Source organism: Cyrtonyx montezumae, unplaced genomic scaffold (assembly GCF_038088225.1).
Source record: "Cyrtonyx montezumae isolate F1298 unplaced genomic scaffold, pur_monq_1.0 scaffold_5, whole genome shotgun sequence".
Taxonomy (NCBI): domain Eukaryota; kingdom Metazoa; phylum Chordata; class Aves; order Galliformes; family Odontophoridae; genus Cyrtonyx; species Cyrtonyx montezumae.
Genome location: NW_027072056.1, coordinates 14699548 through 14725594, shown reverse-complemented (window position 1 = coordinate 14725594; position 26047 = coordinate 14699548). Strand labels below are relative to the sequence as shown.

The 26047-nt window shown below is 42.9% G+C and overlaps 1 protein-coding gene across 3 annotated transcripts in view; it reads right to left on the bottom strand.

The window, feature by feature from the left end:
* DIS3L2 (DIS3 like 3'-5' exoribonuclease 2) overlaps positions 1-26047 on the bottom strand; it is a 162777-nt gene that overhangs the window by 105441 nt on the left and 31289 nt on the right. For all 3 annotated transcript variants that reach the window (XM_065748085.1, XM_065748084.1, XM_065748086.1), the window contains one exon: positions 2976-3210. In XM_065748085.1, coding sequence (XP_065604157.1) covers positions 2976-3210 — 235 coding nt within the window. The remainder of the gene's footprint in view (positions 1-2975; positions 3211-26047) is intronic.

The following is a 26047-nucleotide window of genomic DNA, read 5'->3' as shown; positions in this document are numbered from 1 at the left end:
TAACTTTGGAACAAGATCATATTGCTCCTTGTGTGGAACAGCTTGCTGGAGAGGAAAAGGGCTCATCACTTCCCAAAACAGAGACCTTTCTAAAGATAATCTTTAACCCAACTGCTCCGCAAGAAAAGTTCAGCACAGCAGAGCAAACTGGTTTGATGAGGACAGCTTCTGGCATAGTGACATCAGTGATGAACTTTTATGTTAAGATCCTTGAGCAAAGCAAATACTGAGCACTTTTACAAGTAAGAAACCTTCAGAGATTACATGGGCTGAGAATTAGGCTTTATATAATTGTCTCTTTTCTTCCGCAGACTTCTCTCTTGTTTATCCCATCCCTTCTTGGCTCCCCTTAAGCCCCACAGAAGCATAGGAATCCCAACGTATACCTTCAGGAAATTTAGTCTGCTCAGTTCTGGGCCGTAATCAGCATGCACAGAGTTTATGCTTCAGAGCTTCTGACATAAAGGACCAACACAAAATTCTTTGAGCCAGTACATAACTGGAGATGAAGGGGGGACTGTGCTCTGAAGAGCAAAGCCACAAGGAGGGATGGGAAACAGGCCAGGGCAGAAAGGATATCACATTAGCCCACCCTCCCAGCATGACCCAGAGTGTGCTCTTATCTAAATGACTCCTCTACTTTTACTCTTCATGGTTCATTCTAATTAGCAGCAGCAGAACAAATAAGCCAGCAAAGACATCAAAAAGGACAAAAGTCGTCTTGCAAGTGAGAGACAGCAAACTACAGAGCTCGCACGTATGCACAGAGAGTTGAGCACTGCCCAGAAATGTCTAGAGCAACTTTGGCTTTGCCGTTTTCCCCCAGACCTTTTTACCTCCACCCAGAGTGAGTACAGTTTGTTTTTTATTGTACTAGGGTAGCTATGGACTCTTCCGTTTGCTGCAGGCCCACCCTGCCTTCCAACTGGAAGGCCCAAGCAAGTGCAGCAAAATTCTAAATTTTGCCTTCAAGAAGTGCATGTTTGGTCCTTTTAAAAAAGCATTTTGAGCCATACCTGGCTGTCCTCAGGGCAGAATTTGGCAGGATCTCTTCTTTTTTTTCAGGACAATTATCACTGATGCTAGAATAACTATAGCTGTTTTCCAGGCAAGACTTAAAAATGTGGGTAAGTGATGATATGAGAAATTGCATGGAGGACAGGAAACAAGCCAAAGTAATCATTAGCTGCTCAAAAACACCTTCAGAAAAAGCAGCATCGTAAACTTTATGTGTATGAAAAAAGGAGGGCATTAAATAGCAGAGGAAGAAACTGGAGAAAAATCCATATGGGTTGTATAGCCAAAGAAGCTGAAGCAGCTATTAAGAGAGTTGATAGCAAAATAAACTCAGCAGAAATCTAACCAGAGCAATCACACCAGCCACAGGACCTGAGGATGAACAAGGAAAGGCCACGAAAACAAAAGAAGAAAACTGCAGTGCAGAAGTAGGTTGGGATTCCACCAGGTAAGACAGCACAGTGATCTAGTATTTGTCCTACAGATATTACCCAAAGATAGAACTGAATGGCAAAACTCTCTCAGATTTTTAAGAGGCAACCTGAAAGCCTCCAACAGCAGTCAGTCCATAGCACCTTGAGAACTGTGATACACCAAGAAAAGTAATTCCTGTTGTGCCTTTACACCAAAGTCTACTTATAAAGGTGAAATAAAGTATTGGCTCGAGACTACACTTATTTTAGATGCTAGTCACAAACCAGACTGTGCTTCTGACTGTTAAATTGTCACTGCCATTAAAAGCAAAACCAGAGATGCAACAGACACGTGACTCAGAATTACATCAGGAAATTGAGAATTGCCAAGTCAAAGCAGCAGCTTAACAGCATCCAGCTCTAGCACGGTGTCCAAGATTTCAAAAAGATGGGGTTAACTGCTAGCTACACAAAACAGCTGTGGACAATACAAGTAACTCCCAACACAAAACCTACGCTGGAAAGTAATGGTTCAAGACGGAAGTTGGTTCACATACTTTGGCAGTAACTGAAAGCCAGAGGAAGTACCAAAAGGAAATAGCATCATGAACTGGTGGGGTGGCAACTCCAGTCATGAGCTGAAACCAGCGTTTTGTCATAAAAGCTACAACACCTCTACACAAATGCTATTTCCATTTCTATTAACAGATGGGTGCGAAAAATGGAAATCTACCAACAGCGTAAGCAGAGGTCTGTGCATCTCCAAAAGCAGGAAAATCTCTCAGGAAAATGCAAAGTATTAAATAGAATAGCTTTACAACAACCACCAAGATTTGTCAGAGACCAACAACTACTTATAATCTAAGTTTCTGTGCCAGTTCTCAGAATCCTTTCGACACACAGCTCTCCAGAAGAAGAAATCTTCAGAGATTTAGTAGCAGAAAGTATATGCAAACAACAGCATGGAGTAGTCTGGGACAGGGGAGCCTATTTTATTTTGCCCTAAGCAACACTTGATGGTTTGGATGGAATTCAGATTCAGAATAAAATAGGTTTGCCTTCAAAACAGATCACATAATTGGCTTTAGGTTTTAGTGCAATTTTCTTTTTAAATGGACCAAATCTTTAAGTTACTCATAACTCAACTGTTTGAAAACAGCAACAAACCTCGCTGCCCCCAAGGAAATATATTCTTATCCCCAGACTGACATACATAGATTGGCCAGCCAAGCTGCGATGAAAACTGCTACAGCAGCATCTTGAATAAAACAGCAACCAGCAGTCCCCAGACAGCCCTGAGAATTGCAAATCTAAAGGTGTGACTTCTGTTTCACAGATTTACTTTACATCAATCACAACGACATAAAACCCAGCCTTTAATATCCATTCAGAACTACTAAGGTGGTTTAGCAGAAAGGGATAGAAGCGATAAGGCATTAAGATTTTATGCCTGTACTTTACATCTTGCAGCAAAGCAATGCAACAAAGCAATACTTCAACAGTTTGCTGAAATGAAGGTTTAAATCAGCACTTTGATCTACTCACCCTTTTCAGTGGCATCCAGGGAAAGTTTCTTGATGTCATGAGCCAACATATCCTGCAAGTGGTCTTGTCCATGCCCTACATCATTATCATCAAACTGAGCTTCGATAATGACATCCGGACTTTCAGCGTCGCCTTTTGCCGCCTCTCGAGGAACGCATGTCCCCAGCATATCCTCGGGGACATCTGATTCATGCGTGGCTTCTGTTTCTTTGTCACTACCATCTGGCTTTATTACCTGGAGGAGCAGGGGATTAAAAACAAGAGGCGAGCTAAATCACTGGACTGAAGAAAGAAAACATTATCTTTCTGTTTTCATGCACATCCCCAAGGATCTGACAATGAATTGTGGGTGGCTGGTGGCACACTGCAATTGCCATGTAATTAAGCCACAGATATTGCACAATCAAAAGAAGTACCTCACTGGATAAAGATGGGAACAGCGTGGCTTTTGCAGTACCTCAACTGTGACAATAATGTATCCAAAACGTATTTAGAGCATAACCATCCAGCTCCTGCCAAGCCTCTAATCAGCTCCCAGAAGCAGGGAGTGAGCAGAGCAGAGCGATGGAGAAGGATGCAGTACAGCTGTGGGAGCTGCTCAGCCATTGTCCACAGGCACAATGCCCACCCCAGAGAGCTCCCCAGCACACGAATCGGAACGGACTGAAAAAGAACAGAGCAGAGAGCACTGTGCCCTGTGACCTGAGGAGAACTGGACTGTGGCAGCTCAGTAAGGCACCAACATCTATTCTTATTGTAGGCTGCTGTCTTTTGTTAAAGGTACACCACTACTGCTGCTACCTACAAAGACCTCCTAAATAAATTACCAAGGGGTACGAATTCAGAGCATTGAACCATTAACTAACTACCTGGTAGTTCAGACAAGTAACTCTGGCCACTGCTACAGATTTGTCCCCACCTTGGTGTAGCAGTGGCACATGGGGAGGAGAAACCATATAATGTAATCACGTCAAACAAAACCACGCAGAATCCCTGTCCAGGTAAAGCAGACAACAGACTTGGATGGCATCCTCCCGTGCATACTGCAGGAACTGCTCTGTCTCAGTTACACTGATCAAAACAGTTCACACCTTGGACAAGTTTGCTCTTCCTAGCATCCTCTACACAACCAACAGCAAGCTGCAACCAACACAACCTCGTAATGAACCCAAGATGTACTGGAACCCAGATTCAAAGCAGTGTTCAACTTTCACTCAAGCTGCAGTGCATTAGTGTAAGATTCAGATCAGGGTGGGAAAAGGAGTAAACCCACTGAAGACTGCAGGCACCGAAGCTGGGGGACCCCATCCCAAAGCTCTTCTGACACCGCTACCAGTGACTGCCAGGCAGGATGTGTGCTGGAGGTGGTCCTCCTCCATCCCCAGTCCCTGTCAGAAATGCAAGCAAAGGGACCTCTAAAATACAGGAAAAAAGCTTTCCTGTAACATAGTTTAGATGATGTGCAGTCATCGGCAATAAAGCATAAGCAGTCTCAAGAGGTCCTAGCTAAAGACAACCATTCCAAATGAGGAAAAGTACAATCCAGAAGGCTCCACATTTTTTTTATTTAGCAACTAAAAAGCAAATAGATCAAATCAGGCCTATACAAGCAAGACTTCCAGAAACTTTGAATATATAAAGCTACAACAGGCTTCCAAGCAGTACCCGTTTCTTTGTAATCTTTCCACAATATGTAACAGAAAATCAATTTTAAAATGGGGTTGAATTCAAGTCTTAAAAAAAATAATAATAATAAGATGACATTGCCCTGAACTCTTGTTACCTTTTGTGACTCTGCTTTCCATCTTTTCTTTTTTTTTTTTTTTTTAACATGTATATAAATTTGTTACCATGGCCGATTCTGAATCAAACATTAAATTGGGGGAAAAAAAATAAAAAAAAAAAAAGGGGAAAGGTTTGGCAGAAGGTGGGAAAATTGCTGATTATTAAAGCTGGCTGCATTTGGTACATAAAATACTGACACACAATGGTCTGGGCAAGAACAGTCTATTAGATTAGAGAGCTGACAAGGCTCCACACGCGAGTGACGCTGCCAGTGTGCCTCTCCAAAAAGAAAACTAGTGTCAACAGTAATGTTTGGACCCTGCCATGGTCAGATGTGGATGTACTCAGCTCTTAAGTTTCAATTGCACCAGATGTGTGCAAGTGTGCAACTGCAGCAGGAGTTCATTTTCTTCGACCCTTTCAGGCTTTGCCTGGATTCTTTTGTTTTCAAAGTTGTTCTTTGCAAGTGTGGGATGTGTTTCAGGTGCTAAATCACAAATCATTCTATATCTAATGCATTTAACAACATCAAATAGATCTGAATGCTAGGAAGCACTTCTCTAAAGATGCAGCACTGACAAGCTTATGCTTGAAAAGTTTATGTTGTATTAAAGAAGGCAGCAGATACTCATTTCTTTTTAAATGCCGTACACTAAAATTACCGTGCCTCCCCCAAGCTAGGATACATGCTGCTGCCACCAGCATGATGCTCCAGCTGTGACTACTTAAGCCCTCCAGTCACACATTTCCTTACAGACTTGCAAATGGATTTCTGAGTTAAGTTTTCCACAGTCTGTAAAAATCACAGCATCCACATGGAGCAGAAAAACAAAACGTTCAAATGCTGTGAAGTACAGGTGGTAGGATTGGTTATCTTTGTAAGGCCAAGGCAGACCACTTAAGATGATGTAACAGAGCAGGGAATTTCACAAAAATTCTTATATCACATCAAAAATCTGGGGAAGCTGTATATCATGAGGCTGGAAAGCTGCATTACATTCCATAAAATTTGGAGCTCAACAGATACAATTATTCCAGTTAAGATCAAAGAGGTACTGGCCAACATGAGCTCACCACTCAGTGTCCAAAACACAGCAGCACACTGGACCAGCACAGATCCACCTCTTCTTGCATGCAGCATTTCAGAAGATGGACATTTGGGTTATTCTGCTATTTCTTACCATACTACTGGAGCTCATACATGAAATAAAGCATACAGACAGAACATATCAGCACTTCATCAGAAATGTCAAACAAACTGAATGCACAATTGTGTATGTCTGTCACACAGCCATACATGCAGTAGAGCGCTCAGTACTTTGCACAGACCCTCAAAGAGGGGATTCCTTCTCGTGTATGACCATACCATCGTGCACACATCCCAGGATGCACGGTTAAAACCCATTAAAGAACCTTAACTTTCTGACCTGGGAAGCTAAATATCAACCTCACTGTTGTATTATTTTCTTATGCTCCTAAATCAAAAAAATACCTTTTGAGAAGCACTTTCTTGAAATTCAATTGCCTATTTGAATGTTTGATCCTTAAGATAATGGCTGAATAAGTTTTCTTCCAACTTTAAACAAACACCCATTGCTGAATAAGCATCAAGTTTCTGCCCCATAGTGATTGGTTTGTAAAGTCACAGATGACTGAACACAAGATCTTTGAATGAAAATCCCATCTCAACCATAAATGTAATAAAAAACAGCTAGTGGGCAAGTGCATCCTGGCATGAATACGCACAATTTGGACAGCAGAGCAATTACCTCGCTGTATCCAGGCCAGTCTTGAAGAAGCCATCAAATGAATGATTGTCCTTACTTGGGAGGAACTTGTTCCAGCAGAAAACTGAACCAGGAAGCCGTACATTTGAAAGCACTGAGGGCTATCTTCCGAGCCACAGAGAATGGCTTTCTATGCCAGCAGCAATCTTCTATCTGCCCTGTTAGCTCCAGACTTCTCACAGACTTTACACTTAAGCCTCCCATCCATAGGACAAATACCAGCCCTGTTACTCCCACACATGGATGATGATTTTTCTATTGCTGTTTCCACAGAGGCAAGAGTTAACCACTCACACTCGCCTTCCATCATCCTTTGAGCTATGAATCCCCTACATTTTTATCAGTATGTGCACCAACTCCCCAAAGTATTTAAGCTTGATTCTAATAGGCTGCTTTTCTTTCTCGTTCATCTCTGATCCTTACAAGCCACACATGGAACCACATCAGCCAGAAGACACAGACACGGGTGGCTGCTGGACTAGGCACTGCTGGAGGTATGCACCTTGCTCGGCAAAAAGCTGCACACAGTGCCACTGTTTTCAACAGAAGCTCATGCAAAGAGTCCTCCTCCACTGACAGCACCAAGCAGGTAAGGAAGAAGAATCACAGAATCACTGAGGTTGGAGAAGACCCCTAAGACTGACAAGTCCAACCCCAACCCATTCCTACCATGCCCACTAAGCATGTCCCTCAGTGCCACGTCTCCATGGCTCTTGAACACCTCCAGGGATGGTGACTCCACCACCCCCTTGGGCAGAGTATCTTCAGCTATGGGTATTTTAGACAGGGATCCAAACAGAGCGAAACTCATCTCAAAATGCTCGCATTAAAAAGAGGGACTATGGTATTAAAGTTTAGACATTTCCAGTAGCATGCACTGTTCCTGAGATTCTTCAGGTCAGATCTGTCCACCATGCTGAGACATCAGTGTTACTCTGAGCAGAGAGCATCTTAAATCATCCTTTAAAAACCTCACTAATTGTGCTCGGTTTTCAAAATTGCTGTCCTTTCCCACAGCAGAACTGATAAAAAGTTTCAAAGACAGCATTTGCTTTCACTTAGAAAGAAACAACAAATAGAACATGACTCATTCCTTTTTTTAGGAAAAAAAAGAGTTTAAATGCATTTAGATTTAACAGTGAAGGAGTACGCTTATGATATTTATCATATTAGTCAAACTCAGTCAGCCAGACACCCTGGGAGGAGCCTTCTGCTGCTCCAGAATTCACCAAAGTCCCCAAAGGAGGTCCTGCTGTGAACATGCGGTAGGAAACCCACAAGAATACAAAACAACCCATCGAGAATTAGGTTTCTGGTGGGATTCCACAGAGGTCTGCAGTTGGCCGAGCAGTCACAATAATCTGAAACTACATATTAAGTAATAAAACTTGCAGACAACAAAGACTTTGCAGAGCAGTCAAGTTCCATTGGTGAACAAGGCTGATCTGAATTTGGAATGTTTGAGAATAGCCAAAAGTAAACTCAACTATCTAAGAATACGCAGCACGTGGCTGTGAATGGGTCTGCCTTGGAAGTCGCTGACTGAAAAGCATGTGGAAGATTTCTAACTGACAGGAATCTCAGCAGTGTGATCCCTTCTACTACAAACTGTAAGAGCAATCTTAGCTTTGTAACATCTCACCAGTGCAGGACAGCATGCTTGTGCAGTGCGTATTCTCATAACAACAGAGTGGAAAAGTTAGAGATGATTAGCCCTGAAGTCAGTGAAAATCTGACAGAACGCCTCAGCAAACCCAGAACGTGCAAGACTTAAGTGACAGGTCTCTTTTGGAAGCTGTCTTTGATGAGGTCCAAAGGGGCTCCTCGAGCTGCTGCAGGAAGGTGCAGTCATTCACCCACGTGGAAGGACAGGGAGCACACGTGGAACAGCGAACACAAAATATGCAGAGACAATTTCTAAGGAAATACAGTTTTTAGCCAAACCTATCTCCTGAGACCTGCAAATCAAGGTAAGATGCCTTCCTTCCAAAAAATACTTTGCTCAAACACAAGTTCTGCTCTAGCTGTGGACAAGTTGTGGTAGAGAGACTGAGCCATTGGTCCGCTCTGGTGCTGAGCTCAGTTAAGCAATAACTTTGAAAAAGAGAAACAGGTTAAAAGCAGTTATTTCATAATGAAGGAAGACAGATGAAAACAGGGACTTAAGACCAAATTACCATCTCAGCCTTAAAAAGACCGTTGCTACCACAACACTAAGACAAACAACACATTTCGTACCAATACTGCGAACACCTGCATCTATTAGTCTCCCAGCTTTTGCCACATTAAACAGGCTTCACTTAAACCTGGTTCCCTCATGTTCACTCACAAGGGAGTAGGAACGGAGCCTGGCTAGCATGAGGATGCTGTCACAGCTCATACATACATGCTAGAGCCAAGCTACCATAAATATTAACAAGGAAGAGCTTTGCTTCTCTGAAAAGAGCAACCAAACACAGGCTGGCCTGCTTGAGCTCCTTCTTGGCTAAAGAAAGGATGGTACTTCCAATAAGAGAAAAACCACCTGTCCCAGGCACTTCCCTTTCTCTTTGCAATCTCACGTACACCAAACTCTCTGGCACAGATGACAGCTCGGGACAGATGAGTACTCTCCGTGGGAGCAGTCATGGTGTTGCTTTTAAAATAACTATAGCGTTAGTGTTAAGGTTGCTCTTTTGTGTTTTGTTTTTGTGTGCGCGTTGTGTTTGCTTTTTTTAAGTAATCTTAAATTCTAAGTCACTGGAAACACTTGCTAACAGCCAGCAGGATCACTATTTTATATTATACAGCACGTTATAGTTTACATTCCAGACACATCACACTGGACGCAATAATCGTACAAACATCCAAACCAAAATCTCTCCTCCTGACTAGCAAAGGCTGCTTGCTTCCCAGTGGGCTCTGCCATTCCCAGGTGTCACACAAGAAGGCCATCTTGCTGATTCCAAGGAGTAAATGCTATGAGTAGGCAAAGGCCCTATAGCAGCAGCCAGCCCCAGCTGTGCAGGGGAGACAGCACGATTAATTGCTGAGCATTTTCAGAGCTCTTCACTGCAGGAGGTGAGAGGTGGGAGAGAAACAAATGAAATCTAATGCATGAAACAAAATGCAGAGGCAAATCTGCAATGCATTCATCAAACTTAGCAAATCCCAAAAGCCATCTCCTGCCCTGCTCTGCCCTCCCAGCATCCTTCATCCTCTCCTCTCAGAGCAGCCCATGAGTGAATGCTATGGGGAATCTCCATGCTACCTCCAGCACCACTAGAAGTTGTCAGCCCTGCCTGAAATAACCAACGAGTCTGATCACAGGGAGGGACTGATGGTCCAAGTAACAGAATTAACTGCAGAAAAACAAAAAGTAATTGACAAGTAGTCACCTTTACTCACTGCTTTACCCCATTTCCATCACTCTTAAGTTGTTCTTTCATCTTCTCTCTCCTCCAGCCTGTACTTCAGGTTAAATCACAGGTTACAGCATGTCACCTCCAAGTCCTTCTCCTACCCCTTGTACAAACAACCAGAGCGACAAGTGGAAAAGCATCAGAAGGGAATATTTTCAAGTCTGACCTTTCTGAATTCTACAGTCAAAACAAGAACTGTCTCCTCCCCACGCACCTCCATTCCCTATCTGGTCTCTGACCTATCATTTCCCACAGAGCTCCACGCTCATGTTGCCTGGCCCTTGTCCCACACCTCCAGTCTGCTTTCAAACGCGTCCAGCAACACCTCATTATCACCAAGCAGGAGCCACTCTCCTCTGCCCCCACCTCTCCTGAAGTCCCTCCAGCCCTGCTTGTGGGCTCCCCATCTCTCCCAGGTCTGGCAGTAGGATATATAGCTCTATGATCGGCACCATGCTCCTTTGAGTTTGTTTCATCTGGCTCTCCTGTGACGTGGTAAATCAGACAGCTCCATCAGTGTGCTCCTGATTCTCACATTCTCCTCTGGGCACGAGGGCCCATCACAGCAGCCATGTGATATTTTGACACATGGAGGCTATCAGTCTTCAGAATGAGACATGGGGCAGCAGGGCATCCCTGGGTCTGCTCGAGGAACACTGCTATCTCCTTGGTGGACAAGCCAATCTGTTCTGGGCTCCCAAACCCCTACAGAGAGCTGTGTATTGTAGCCAGATCAACAAACTCGTTCCACACTTAGCACTCTAGCTACCACCCCCAGGATCTGGTGCGAGGCTGAAAATGAAGCCTCTATTTTCAGAATGCCTACAGCAATGTCTCTGACCATCCCACACACATCCTACAGGAGTCCCCGGAGCAGAAGTGACACAGCAAACACCTCGCAGCCCACACACTGCTCTCCTGGGCAGCTGTACGCTGTCACATTTAAAGCAGCGATGAATATTTAGCAATATCCCATCCTCTCAAATCTCTCTGATGAGCAACTCTGACCCCGGGGAGGTACACAAGATGCGGTTCAGCATCCAACCTTTAACGCGAAGGAACTGACCTTCTCCTACACTCTCACCCCGCAGTCAGGCTCAAAAATCCCATCAGGCACACGCAGTTCCTCCATCTACAAGCAAACCCTTTTCATAAAAGAGGCCCTCCGGGCTGGCAGCCACCCTGCTGGACCCCAGCACAATGTTCCCTGTACCCTGGGGCTCTGCATTGCCTGCTCCTCGCAAGACCTCCCACTTTGGTGCATCTCATGAGCTGTGCAGTGCACTCCAGGCCACAGCAAACTGGAAACGAGAGCGTAATGCACAGGGCCCAGCTCTGAGGTTGCCAGAACATATTGGTTTGAAACATCACAGAAAATATTCGGCTCCATATTTTCAACAGTAGCCAGGAAGAAAATGCATGGAGCAATTTTGAGAACTGTTTTTCAAAAGTCATTTAAATCAAATTATGCCCCATCCACACTGGCAGCAAAACCCTCTCTGCTAACTGGAACTGGTTTTCTTTTCTTTGTGTGTGTGTTCTTTTCTTTTTGGTTTAACTTATTTTTTAAAAACTGTCTCCCAGCCATCTTTTTCTGGTAATGCGGACAGGCGCTGCAACACCACGGGAGTGGGTGCCAGGACAAAACCTATGATGCACAGCCCCTAGAATAAATCACTCAAGGGGTGGATTAGAGGAAGAGAGCAACGTAAGGTTACATCTTCAAAAGATACGATTCTCTGAAATTGCTGCATTTTCTGCAGACTACTGCAAAAATATCTCCAATGTGAAGCTGGTGCAGAGGAGCAGGCAGGCTTCTGGATCGTCTGCAACTTCAAAACAATACCATGAATCAATATCTTTAAAAAGATGTGATTATTACATAGTGCTTGCATGTAATCGGAAAAGAATCTACTTGTGCTGAGTGTATCATTTGAGAGCCTCGATGGCAAGCAGATCCACACCACTGGCTCACACAAACCAAAAGGATTACCCATTAACTGCCTTCGTTCTTCTTTTTCCTTTTTTTTTTTTTTTTTTTTTTACAATACAAGAATGTATGAAAAACATATTTCCTGGAAACAGTGGTACTCTTTGAAGACATATTCAACATTTCACAAGCAGAACAAGCCTGCACTCACACGTGCCCATATGAGGAAAGCAGGCTGACAACGCTAACTGATCAAAATGTGTTGTGAGGGCTATCCAAGATATCTGCATCTCTATACCTCCTCAGGCTATACAGATTTGAAGCTTTGCTTACAATTATGTAAAAATGATTCCTTACATGTCTATGAAAATCTCTCACTGGCGATCAGCACTTCTAGTTACTGAGGCAGGAAACAAACAAGCTGGGAGTTAGCACGTTGGAGCTTGCTCCTTAAGCCCCTCGCTTTCTTATTTAGTCCTTCTGATTGGGCTCTGAGTGCCAGTTCCCAGGGGTCTCAGCCCCGCACATGTTCTGACACACTTTCAAAGCCCAGAATGGTACACCTGGGACAAAGCACACACAGTTCAGGAAGTTCGCTGGGGCCAAGAAAAGCAATAGAAATTTCCACAGTTAACTCTCATTGCTGTTTGCCAATAAGTCTCTTATTATGAAAACCCATAATTGGAAACTGTCATATTACAGAACAATTTATGGAACTTTTCAGAGTATATATGGCCCAGTGGGAGCCTCCTTTGATGTGTTCCATCAGCCCAGGTCTGCTTATTTATTCATGCAGTGAAAAAAGAGCATCAGGAACCTAAACAAGTCATTGCTGAAGTGCCACCGATGCTCCCACTCCAGGAGTGCTTCACATAGTTCCTCGCTTCTCAGCCCCTTCTGTCATTCATCTTTATGGCTGCATTCAGTCAACAGCTTGGCTGCCCCATCCTTATTTCATTTCATTTTCTGCAGAAACATTCCTGCACATACATTGTCATCAGTGCACTTGGAGGACGAGGCAGCAAAGCACAGCTGCGTGCTGCCTGCATCCTGCCGTGCTGCCTCAGCTCCATCAGGTGAGCTTGGCAGAACTGCGTGCTACTCCTCCAACCTCTGTCACACCGAGGAAACTGGCACCTCCATTGATTTCCTAAACCAGATTTCAATCTCATCATAACACAGCTCCAGCCAAGAATAACAGCCACCCCTGAAGGCAGCGTGATGCTATTAAAGTACGCTGCACAGGTATGGCAGTGCCTCCTTTGTAGATCCCCACCATTCGGTGTGAAGGTAAGGGACCTGACAGGCACTGGAGGGGCACCCCAGCCTCCTTTCACACTGGCAGCTTTCTGTGCCCAAAGTCACTTCTGATGAAGCCAAATGTACTCCATCATCCTTGAAATCAGCAAGTTCTGACAGCATCTCACCATGACACAAAGCACCTAGCACCTGTGGGCAAGAGAAGGGAGCTGCCAGGGCCTCCAATGATGCCACATCATATTAAAACATTATTAGAGACAGGAAACTCCCAGAATCCATCCCTATCTTAGGCACACAACAGGTCCTTCCTGGAAAAGCTTAAGGAAAGCAATCACCTACTTTGGGCAAGTCATTCAAATGATCCTACCAAATTCTCACTGCTTGACACCATGCTGGGCAGACCTGCACACTCCTGAAGAGGTTACAGCCGAATTTAACACAGCTAGGAAGGCAGAGGCCAAGTGTGAAAAGACGACCAATAAGAGCAAAGTAGCTGCAGGGTTATGCGTGGTAAAGCCACAAATATAAATACCCAAAACATGTTTTCATAAATTAGGGATCCTAGGTTGCTCTGCTTCAGGAGTATCAAAGAAAAGCTAATTAAGGTAGCTGGGTTGGCAGGTGTCCCAAAACAAAGTGAGGGGATACTTCTCCACACACTAAATGGGGATGGTGCTTGGTTAATGTGCAAATGGGAGGATTAACATTCCCAAACGCTTCACCCAGGTTCAGAGCATTATGTTAGTTTAGGGCTTGTCAGAAGTACCAACACACCTGCTTGCATTCAGTTAACCACACAGAATACACTGAGGTGCTCACAGCCACAGAACAGCCTTCCACCATGCGTACTCACATGGCTGAAGGGTTGCATTTATTTATAGCTGATGGTAGCAAGCTCAGAAGTTTCAAGCACATATAGTAAGAATTATGGACAATTTGTTTACCCACGTCTATCTGAAATTAATTCATACCTCAATCACAATACTCATTTTCTACTTGTGTACTTTTGCCCCGCTCTGAATCAGGGACACATCGTACTCAGCTCCATACAACATTGCTGCACAGAACTTTCAGGAAGTTTTTATTGAAGATAAAACATTAACAGGAGGAAAGAGATGAAAACAATAAGGTTAGACACAGACTGGCTTGGAAAAGAGCCCATCTTACGGGATTAAAGTAAAATCACTTGAGTTTGCATATGCACCTGGGGGCCCAAGGTGCAGTAAAGATCCCTCTTGAAGCAAATGGAAGATGCTCAGCATTTTGCTGAGGACATGCATTGCTGCAGTGTTTTCTCTCTGCCCGGTGAAAACAATCAGTACGACCAGGTTTCCTCTTGAAATAGTGACAGGGAAACGACTGCTGGCATTTGCGTCATACGATCTGCTCAAATTACTTGGGGATGAATGTTAATACAAAGCAAGCTCTTCAAGCTAAACGTCTATAGCTCTATCTGCTTGCGTATACCTCTAGCAATATGGTATCCTTCATTAAGTTCTGAAGCTGTGTTTATTAGAAGGGTAAAATGCATCAGCCTCCTCCACCAGGCTCCTCAACTTATTTTCATGACGTCAGTATTCAGGTTTGTTTAACCCAGAGAAAATATACATTGATTAAGCTTGGTTTCAGAGCATCTCCTGCAGCACTGGAAAAGTCAGCCAACAGGAACAGCAAATTCTTGCTCCTTTCCTTCAGAACAAGGTTTCACACCACCACGAGCTAGGAACACCCCATCCCACCCTTGTGAACAGCAAACCCCACAGTGAGCACTCCGAAGTGACCACGGAGCTCACGGCTTTTTAATGCCAGACACCTTCTGCATTGTTTTTCCTGCCTGTGTTGTCCTTTCCACCAAAATTTTTCCACAGAATGAACCAAAAGTTATAATTCAAATTAAAATCAAACACACGGCAAGGGGCTAAGACTGGAGGATTTCTGCTCTACTTTTCTAACAGGAGACTTCATTGTGTTTCTCTTCTGTAAGTTTAACTTACAGACGAGCCCGGGCTTTCTTCCTCCCTCTTCATTAAAAAGCTTTATTTAAGCTGAGATCTTGTATACACTTCTTCTGCCAAGAACAACTTTTTACAACTGAGTTTTAAACTCCTTTAAAAAAAAAAAAATCCAGAAATTTATAATGGAAACACTGACAGCGCCCATGATCACAAGCACAGGAGCATTATTGCGATAGGTACTTCGCATCCCATCCAAAAAGAAAAGTTGGTCACTCCACCAAATTCCACTTTCATTCTGTAACAATGGCCAGTTATGAGATCAGTTAAAACAGGTGCAAACAAAAAATAACACTGAAGATTTAAGCAGTGACGATGGCAGTATAAAGCCATTACCTCAGTTACTAAAGTGCAAGATTTTTTTATTATTATTTTTAAGAAAGTCCTGAATTACTTTATAACTCATTCCTCCTGGGCAAACTCTTCTCCTAGTGGCCATCACCAGCTAACTTGGCAAATCTCTGAATCGCACTTCCAAATTCCAATACCGCAGCCTTTCCCAGAAATGATTAATCCACTGATCTATATTCAGTTTTGCCTATTTTATCTTTTGGCCCACTGTGATGAAGCCCACCACTACCAGATGCAGCTCAGATGGGCACATGGCCATGCAGCTCCTCCCTGCTGACAGTACAAACCTCTGCCCTACAGCTGGGCAAATCGAAATTTTCCCCCACCAGATAAACCTTGCCTTCCAGTAAGAAACTCACAGCTGCACACTGTAACAACCCAAACCTCACAAGCAATGTATGAGCTGCCTAGCTAGAGTCACTGGAAGAGATTCACCTCCAATACAATGAATCGGTGCCCACTGTGCAATGTAGTCCTCTTAATATCCTGAACACACTTCCACTTCTCTTCAAAATGCACAGTGAACTCTGCAATGAAATGTAATGGAAAGTAGAAATACAAGAATTATGTGCTTAGTTGTGTTAAAAGGTACAAAGCCAAGTTGCTAACAGGCCATGTGGGCAAAGAGCCACAGCCTTCGCAGTGTCAAGTGTTAAACCCGCTCCACACGCCTGCAAAATCAATCTGAGAATGACCAAATTCAGAAGCACAGCTCAAAAACATGTGACTGTGAACCAGCCTTGACACCTGCTTATGTCATTAATAAAATATTTAATATATTAAGAGCACTTGGTCTTCAAAAGCGCTTACCGGCGTTGAAATGTGTTAGTCATCCAACAAGAGCTCTCACTTCAACACTGGAAATCACAGAACAAGGATATCAAATCCAACCTCAGCAAGGTGGCCAGCCCAAACAGCACATCTGGGCTGAGCTACCTGTGAACATTCCTTTCTAAAAATTACAGTACATCAACCTTCTCTACTAGGAAGGAGGAAGCCTCTTTCCTTCCACTCCGTGTACAATTATTTTGACGAACACAGGCAAGACACTGTGTGCCATCACATCAGTTAAACAAGCCACTTCATCCAGATCTGCTGAACCCAACACAACCTTCGCTACATCAATTTTCCCCTATTAGTAAAAGTCATGATAGGATGGCATCTAACCAACTTCCCCTACTTGGGAGAAATTATTTCAAGATTATCCGTAGAGATATGCAACTAGAAAAAGATTTAAAAAAAGAAAAACTCAAAGATCTGCACCCAGCAAAAAGTCATACCTTCCCATAAAAGCCTCTTGACTGAAAGGAGGTTGTGGCGAGGTGGAGGTCAACCTCTTCTCCCAGGTAACTAGTGATAGGACGAGTGTCCTTAGTGTCCTTATGTTGGACCAGAGGAGGTTCAGGTTGGGTATTAGGAAAAACTTCTCAAAAAAGGTGGCGAGGCAGTGGCACAGGCTGCCAAGAGAGGTGGGGGAATCCCTATTCCTGGATGTGTTCAAGAACGGTGGAATTGCAGCACGGAGGGATGTGGTCAGTGGGCATGGTAGGGATGGGCTGGCAGTTGGATCTGATGACCTTAGAGGTCTTTTCCAACCTTAATGATTCCATGATTCTATCAAACTAGGAAGAAAGTAAATTTGTATCCATCACTATTGTTTATATATCATTTAAATAAGCTGTTTCCATACCAACTTCTGTCATGTAACTTCCAAGATTTCAATGGGTATATTCTTGAAACTCCACAAAAGACAGGACTAAATTTCCACTTCATTTCAGGAAAGTGTCTGGAAAGCAGCCTCTAGAAACAGTACCACAAGCCTGCAACTCACCAAGTGAGTTTATAATTATGTTGTAAAAAGAAAAAAGTCAAGCCTTCTATATACATACACCTCTAAGATAAGGGGATTTTCTCCTCAGTGCCAAGCTAGGCACTGAAGTCCTTTGTTATGATTACTTTTATCACAATGAATCCAAATGCTGTGGATTATTAATCAAATCTTCTGACGGTTCTCCAGTAATGAAATACGATGTGTAGCTAACAATGACTCATCATTCATCTTAAGCTGATAGTACAGGAAAGGAAAAAGAAAGTTCACAGTTCCTATCCAGGCAGCTCACAGCTTTAGGAAACTCCTTTCACTTGCTTTCTCACCAGCAACTCCTGTGTATTTGCTGGCTCTGACGAGGCAAACTTCCCACTTGCTGCTTTTGTTCTACCCACAGATGATAGTTATCCCATCAAAGACTATTAGTACCCAAAGCATCTAAGTTATCAGGAAACGTAGGGAGAACTGAAAAGCAAGTTAATATTCTCTTAAGTAAAGCATTAAGTCCTCCACTTTGTTTGTTTGGTGTTTTTTTAAATACCTCCTTGAATTCTCTGCCTTGTTTTGAACTGATGATTTTGAAGTTCTTTTGCAATTTAAATGATTCTATGATCCTACAAAGCAGTTATTTGCCTTTCAAGCTAATTGGTTATTTTGTCAGTCACAGCATTATCTGAGGAAGGGTACCCTTCACCCTGCAGTTTGTTTTGGGGCTGCTGGGGATCCAAATCCCAAACCCTACTCTCCATTTGGGACCCAAAGTCCCTGCTTGCATCTCCTCAGCCAGGCTACACGAGGGCCAAAGGACAGATGACACCAAGAGGCTGCACATTAACAGCTCTTGCTTAAGCAGTTCTACCAAGCAGGGGAAGGCTCGCTGCATGCCCTGTGACACAGGCAGCGCTGTGTTGCACCACAGCTCCCAGAGCACACTGCTGGGGCAGCATGCCCCAAACCCTCACTCCCATTTCCGGCCACTTTATGGAGTTAATGCTCTTCCTGCACTCTGCAGATGATTAAATGGCTTTTGCAGCCCATGATCCAAAACAAATTAAAAGGGATACAAGTCCAAAAACATCCGGTGATAAGCGTCTGCTTGCAGTGGAACAATGAAACGGAAGGATTTGTCCTGTTAAGCACACAAAGGTTATCGATGACCCACCAGCTCACACCACGGCTCCATGCTCTGCATCACAGCACCTGTGCAGCTTGCCACGGGCAGACACAGCCATCACCTCCAACAAAGGCATCTTTTCTTCAAGAAGCACCTTCTAGCCAACTAAGAAGGGCTTCTGAAGAGTGAAGACTACATGCAACGCAAACTTGACTTCAAACCAAGTGCATGATCAAACCTGCTTCCTTGTAAAAACTTAATGGGACTCCACCACAATAAAACTAAGCGAGTTATTCAGTTCTTACCTCATAATTTTCTTTCTAATTTGACCACTTTGTAAAGTTGCCTTGAAACCTCCCAGAAGTTCTTTCACTGTTTTATGTGCAGTCCTACAAGGACAATTAAAATGTTCTACCCAAACTTTACCATATAAATGGTTTTTATGATGTCTTAAAAGAATTTTGCTTTCCTTGCCCAGTGCAGTCTACATACTTGAGATGTTCAAAGCCTTATTTTAGGGAAGTTAAAAATACAGTTAATATTTCAAAACCTAGATGAAAACCAGTTTCAACCCTTACACATTCAAGTGTATACCTCTTATTTTATCCATGACTTCAGGAGCTGCACCCATCAAATTCTACTTCAAATGATACTAAAGAAAATTAGGAATTTATAACTGAAAGATACAACTTCGATGTTAATAGCTTCAAAACTGCCAATGTTATAAAACAATCAGGTAGCAAGACCTACCAGCCCTCTGAATCCACCAGATCTCTAACAGGAAAACAGAAATTTGCTATGGTTGTTTGAAAGTAGGAGTTGGAAGTAAATTATTATACAAATCTGTACGTAGTTAGACACTGTTCTCACCTGTATAAATATTTTGCATCATGTCATACGAAACATATGGATATTGCAACAGAGGCACAGAGAAACAAGCATGCTACAGTCCTCCAATACAAGAAGTAGTATGTCTCATTTTCATTTAATGATAAAATACAGAACTTTCTGAAGTCTCAGTTACTCAAGCATATTAGCTGGAAACTTTGTAGGCTACAGTTCAAGGACCTACGCATTACTTGGGAATTTACACCACTCTTGTTCCTTTCACACAGTCAGAAATTGCCACACAGGTACTACTGTACTCTTGACCTCCAGAGGGAGCGGCTCATTCCTGTGGATCATGCCAACAGCTGCTTAAGATGAGGTTTCCCCACCGCTGGCCTAACGAGCACATCTATCACATTGGAATAGTCACATGCACTCGTATGATTGACTGGCTTCTAGAAGTATTCACTTCCAGCCAGTATAAGCTTTTCCAAAGAAACTCCAAAAAGTTTGAACACATCCTCTTGTTTGCTACCATTAGAATGCACGTCAAGTTTTTATCCAGAAGTTAAGTTACAAAACTGAATTCTAAAAGATTATTTAGTTAAGTCCTTCCACAGGTTCAAAGTGATACAAAACCACTTGAGCGTGCGTAATTTGGAAAAAATCACTAAACAGACTCACCAAATTTTGTCCGCACAGCATTGGCTTCTAAACAAACCTCTACAGTCAGCTTTCAGCCCAGATCAAGTTTTACTGTAGAGTTCCATTCAGTTTTCTAAGCTTGCAACACAGGAAGGTTGCCTAAGCTCAACTGTAACTACAAGGCTTACGGAAGTGTAAATATATTTGAATGCATAATATTAGGGCATGGTTTAAACATTCCTCAGTGATTTTTTTTCTTCCAAAAAAAATTCCTGTTCCTATTTGTTGCCTTTTATCAAAGAGACGTGAACTGGACTTTTTCATTTTAAACTCATCCAGTTGTTCAGCCTTTACTTCTGCACAGTGAGAGCATCAGGAAGTCTGGGAGTGGGAAAATCTCACCATTTTGGGGCATGCTTTTTTCACAACTATGGATCACAGTAATTAATGCTGTTCAAGGAAGGGGGCTTTTATCTTTTTATCATGAAGAAAAGTTTATGTGTATGCGGCTAAAGGAATAAATAAAGCTGCCCTGGGAAAAAATGAAGTTTATGATAATTCTATGTTATTTTCCATTTCAGAAAAAAAGATCTGAAAATTTTTAAAATGTGGCAGCAAGTAATAAATTACATACATAGCAAATCTAAAATCCCACGTTGACGTTTCTCATTGCCCTTTTTAATATCATAACCCTATACTACACATGGAGCTTGCAGCCATGAACACACAGCTAGAATCACGGAATCACTAAGGCTGGAAAAGGTCACTAAGATCATCATCAAGTCCAACCCAACCCATCACCACCACCTCAGTGCCACATCTCTACATTTCTTGAACACCTCCAGGGACGGTGACTCCAGCACCTCACTGGGCAACCTGTTTCAATGCCTCAGCTTGACCTTAACAACGGTTGATACAATCTAACCTAAAAAAAACCTTCCAAAGCTTTCTTGATATATAGGACTTAGGAATTATTGTCTATACTTCCTTCACACCACATCTACAAAGGGAAGGGAGTTTCTTTAAGAGACAAATGGGCACAGAGCTGCTTAGCAGAGCCAAAGGGTTGCTCTCACCCTGGTCACTCAAGTGATACAGATTCCCCATGCATAGAGCCACTTTTGTTGGATAGTAGGAGAAACATCTCCACAAAGAGAGCAGTGATACATTGGAGCTAGTTGCCCAGAGAGGTTGTGAAGTCACCATCCCTGGAGGTGTTTAAAGACTGTGGAGATGAGGGACTGCACCACTGAGGGACGTGGTTAGTGGGTATGGTGGGGATGTTAGTTGGTGGTTGGACTCTGTGATCTTAGTGGTCTCTTCCAACCTTAATGATTTTATACAAAGATAAAGTTGAGGAAAGGTACAACACATGACATTTAATCCCTGAGGTGGGGTAGGAGGGAGCAATCCCAGCCTGCTGATCAACAGAGGTGTTGAGGCAAGTCTATGAAGACAAAAGTAACAGGATGTGAAATTTCCGAATGAAGTATATTTGACACATACTTATGTCTTTCTACAGTAATGGATCCCTGGCGGGTAAAACCACAGTGTTTAATCAGAGGGTGATAAGGTTGGGAGCTCCATTTCCTAACAGCACTGCACAGTTATGTGTATTCTGTCGTCTGTCATTTTGGACAACGCCCTTCGCTCAAGCGCTGATCCTCAGAACACATTATACATTGTTAGAAGAGATTAGTTGAACTGCAGATTATTTTTTTTTCTGCTTTCACAAAGCATTTAAAAGAAATTAATGTTTGGAAACTGAAGCTCTGAAGTACAGGATAACAGTTTATTTACAATCACAGCAATTTAATTCCCAAAGCCCCTCAGGCCCCAGTTCCATTCCCATGTCAATAAAGCTGGCTGCTACAGTGATGTGCCACTCACTGGTGAACTCACCTAAGTGGCTTTGCTGGAACAGAGGGGCGGATGGCTAAAACTGACTACTGGACAATGCAGACTCCTTCAGCGATCAAAAGATAAATGGGGGAGAAAAAAAAATGATGTGCATTTATGGTTTTGTGAACAGTAGCAAAAAAGACTGCCCAAGGTCTCAGTCAGCTCATAGGAAATTACTATATAGACAAAGACACTGCCCTGACAAGGCCAGCTTTCCCCTCCCAGCCTTTCCTCCATCTGACAGTTACAGCTGCCACCACACCTAGTCTTTGGGCTCTGTTATATCGTAGTCACTGATAGGAGTCACCCATGGGAAAGTAGGACAGTGGGACTAAAATGATGTCAGGTGCCACAAAGAACGTTTTTCCTTTGCCTTACAAACTTTTGAACCTTACAAGAGGGTAACCATCCGCTTCTGTGATTTTTTTTCCCCTCTGCTAATGAATTTTAACAATGCATTTCCTGCCAGGAAACGTTACCATGTATTAGTGATAAATGATTACATAAAAAGGTAAACCAAGTTTCCAAGACGCGAATCTAAGCTGATAAACATAGTACAGCCGCAGCTCAACGACTGCGAGGAAAAGTGAAAAGAATAAACAGTTCTAAGAGTAGATAACGAAATGCCAATGCTGTCAAAACATGGCTCTGTGCGTGAAGCATAGCTGCTCAACTAAACCAGACTGAACTAACAGCCCTCTGATAAACCTGGGTATCCCTACATGGCTCAGTACAGATCACAGATATACATATGTATGTGCGTGTTTGTGTGTATTATGTATACACCTCTTAAAGTACTTCACCACTGTGCTAACTGCAGAACCCCTGCCCACTCCCCTCAATCAATCACTTGATCAGGAAGAAAAAAGCTGCTGCAATACCGCTCTGGCTCCACACAGCTCCTCAGAGCCTTCCCCAGACAGGAACAGACCAGCAAGCACAATGCCATGAAGGACCTGGAGGCCTCAGTGAAAGAGATGCCAATTTGTATGCAGAATCATAGAATTGCTCAGGTTGTAAAAGGCCTTCAAGATCGTCAAGTCCAACCTCAACTTAACCATACCACCCTCACTCTAACAACCCTCCACTAAATCATGTCCCCGAGCACTACATCACAGTTTTTAAATACATTCTTTTTAAATACATTCAGGAATGGTGACTCAACCACCTCCCTGGGAAGCCTGTTCCAGTGCTTAACAACCCCTTCTGTAAAGAAGTTTTTCTGAATATCCAGCCTAAACATAGTGTACAAACAACAGTGGTCAATGCTCATTCCAACAAGTGAAAAAACAAGGAGAACTAAACCAGGAGGATGCCCTAACTGCAAGCTAATTAGCAAAAGCAGCTGGGATTCCCAAGCACCAACAAGCACCATTTAGAATATACACCTTCATGCAGAAACCCAGAAGAGGATGTTTTTCAGATGGAAGACAGAATGATGCCTGGGGAACTCTTCACCAGTCACTTTTCACAACCAAAATACACACACTGTGCCAGCTCTTCCTTTTCACACTTCTAAAGCTGCTCAACAATTAAGAAATATATATTTTGGCACTGCTTTTTGGTTTAAAATAATTGAGACAAAGGTAAAAAGAAATACTCCATCCCCAGAACATAACAAATATGGATGAACGTTTAGCATACCAGAAAGCTGAAAACAAGTAAGTTACAAAATCACAAAAGATGTAGACCTACTTTTATGAGCCAGTTATTGCCTGACTTGTAGAAAACAAAAATAAGCCAATAGAAACAACGGTAAAAATAATAAGCAATGCCACTTTCTGCATACTTAGCAGATCAGCAGTCTGCTCGGCACTATTTTCCTAGAGTCATTACCAAATCTTCTTGAAAGACTTTCCATGTAGTTGGGACTGGGACAAAAACTGGAAACTGCAGATAGAGTCTGGGACCTTCAAAACTGTGAACACCAGCTGTCTTGTCAGCAAGCACACGCTGAGAAATCACATCAAGTGCACAGCTACTGAAGCAGTGAGGAATTTGTTGGAAAAGATAATCAAGAATTTTAATTTACCTTTTAGTGTTGTGAGTGACAGCTCTTAAACAAGCAACTTCATTTTAAAAGAATGGCTTGCAATTCTTCAAAATGTTGCAGAAAGAGATGCGGCCACAGATACAGATTCCAGAGCATTGATTTGTATGTTAATCAGGTAAAGGATAACATCAAGCAGCAGCTGAAGTAAGACTTACACTGGCAGTGTTAAGGAAACTGCTGTTGATGCACACAGCTCAGCAGGCACCTTCCGTTGTATGACTGCACCCAGAACAGATTAATTTCCAGTTCTTGTGATGTGCCTAGCATTAGCTTCAAGGGAATCCCCCTTGCCCCCCCATAGCAAATGATGTCATGGAAGTGAAATGCGAGCAGCGGGAGGCCCCAGCCTGGCAGGGCTTTGCCTTGTCTAGAGGCAAACATGGGACTGATGTTGGGGAGAAGGCTTAGCCACCCTGATGCTTGGCAGCCAGCAACAGGCTGATTCTGAACCTTCCTACTAAGCTGGCAACAACTTTTCTTAGCTACAAATTACCTTCTGCCAACAAATTTAAGGCATTTCATCACTAATGATAAATATCTTCCTTATCTTCAAGAACCAGCTGGTTATTAATGAGGCTCCACATCTTGCCCCACAGAACCTGTTGTAGAAACCCCCCTCACCACCACACCAGCAGCGGCTGCAGTCCCTCATTTACATAAATCACCTCTATTTCAGGTTCCCTGTCCCTCTGATTTATGGTTTTAAGAAAAATAAACATGAGTTAAGGAAATAAGAGAACAACTTAATGAGCCAGCTTAGCAGCTCTGACCACATGCAAATACTGCAGCCAATTACTGCCTCTCTGCGAGCCGACAGCAAGAACAAACATGCCACAGATATGCAGCACTTTTCCTTCTCTTCAGAACTCAGGATATTATCCAAAACATCCAGGGATGCTCACGATTAACAGCTTTTTGGTGTCATCTTAGCTCTTCATTTCTCCAGTTCTCAAATGGTGCGATATCCTTAAAAATCAACCTAACTCACTTGGCCCTTTCTTCACAGTATAACGCTCACTGTGTGGACCTTAGGCTGGGGAGGACTTTTATCATGGTAGGCTTTATTTAAACTTGCTAATTGTGCAGATCTGAAAGAAGCCCACACCATTGAAAATCTGGACGGTCTTTCAAGAAGCATTTCTAAGAAAGTGGAGTGAGTTTAACATCCGTGACGTTCCCCAGTCCAACACCATCACAACAACAGGTATCCTGACTCTCCTTCAGAAGGTGTGGGCTCCAAATACTCATGCGATATCATCAAATGTGACTCCAAACTGGCAAAAACCAAATAGTTCTAAGAAACGCTAATTCCACAGGAAGTAAGGGCTAAGAAAAGTCCAAAATGATAGTGGTTATGTAAGAGATTGGATTAAGAATAATCTACAGTGATGTGTGCATATTTACAGAAGACTTGGAAGAACAGCGCTTCAAACAATCATTCGATGAAAGGTTAGTTGTTAAAGGAAACAATTTGCTGTACTAGGTTATATTCATGGGACCAAGAAGAAAAATGAGCAGTAAAAGAGATCAGGTATTAAACATTGGCTGAAGTCCTATTCTAAAGTGGGATCAGAGGCCCTCACGAGCACTTCCATTCAGTGCATAGCTCCTCCAGGAGCACAGCGAATGTAGTGGTGCCATTCAGCTTGAAGTGACCCCTATCACTAGGGGCTTCTCTGCTGGTATTTCACTAGCGATTGATAACTAACTGCATGTGTGATGGATTATTATTCAATGCTTGACAGTTCACCAAAGGCAACACCTTTATCTTGTTTTGCATCTGTGCAGCCAATCCGCAATGTAATTCTGCGCTGTTAAGGTAAGATGCACTCAATAACAACTTGCCTTCCTCCACACCTAAACATTCTGCCTTCTGATATCACCCTCATCCAGCAAGGGAGGAAGGATTAGAAGGACACAGATTGTTCAACAATGCTCTCATGATTTCATTACTTTTCATTAAAAGCATGCCAGGTCTTTCTATTAAAATTCACTGCATTAAAACATTGACTAATTCAAGTGGTATTTGATTAAGAAATCATGAAAGCAACATCCAGAAGAAGAAATTTCATGCCACCCATCTCTCACTGAGCAACTTTTCTAATGTTCTCAGGGTTTTGGTTTTTTTTTTTGCTATCAGCCTCCAGTCAGTATCCCACACCCAGTCCAAACAGCC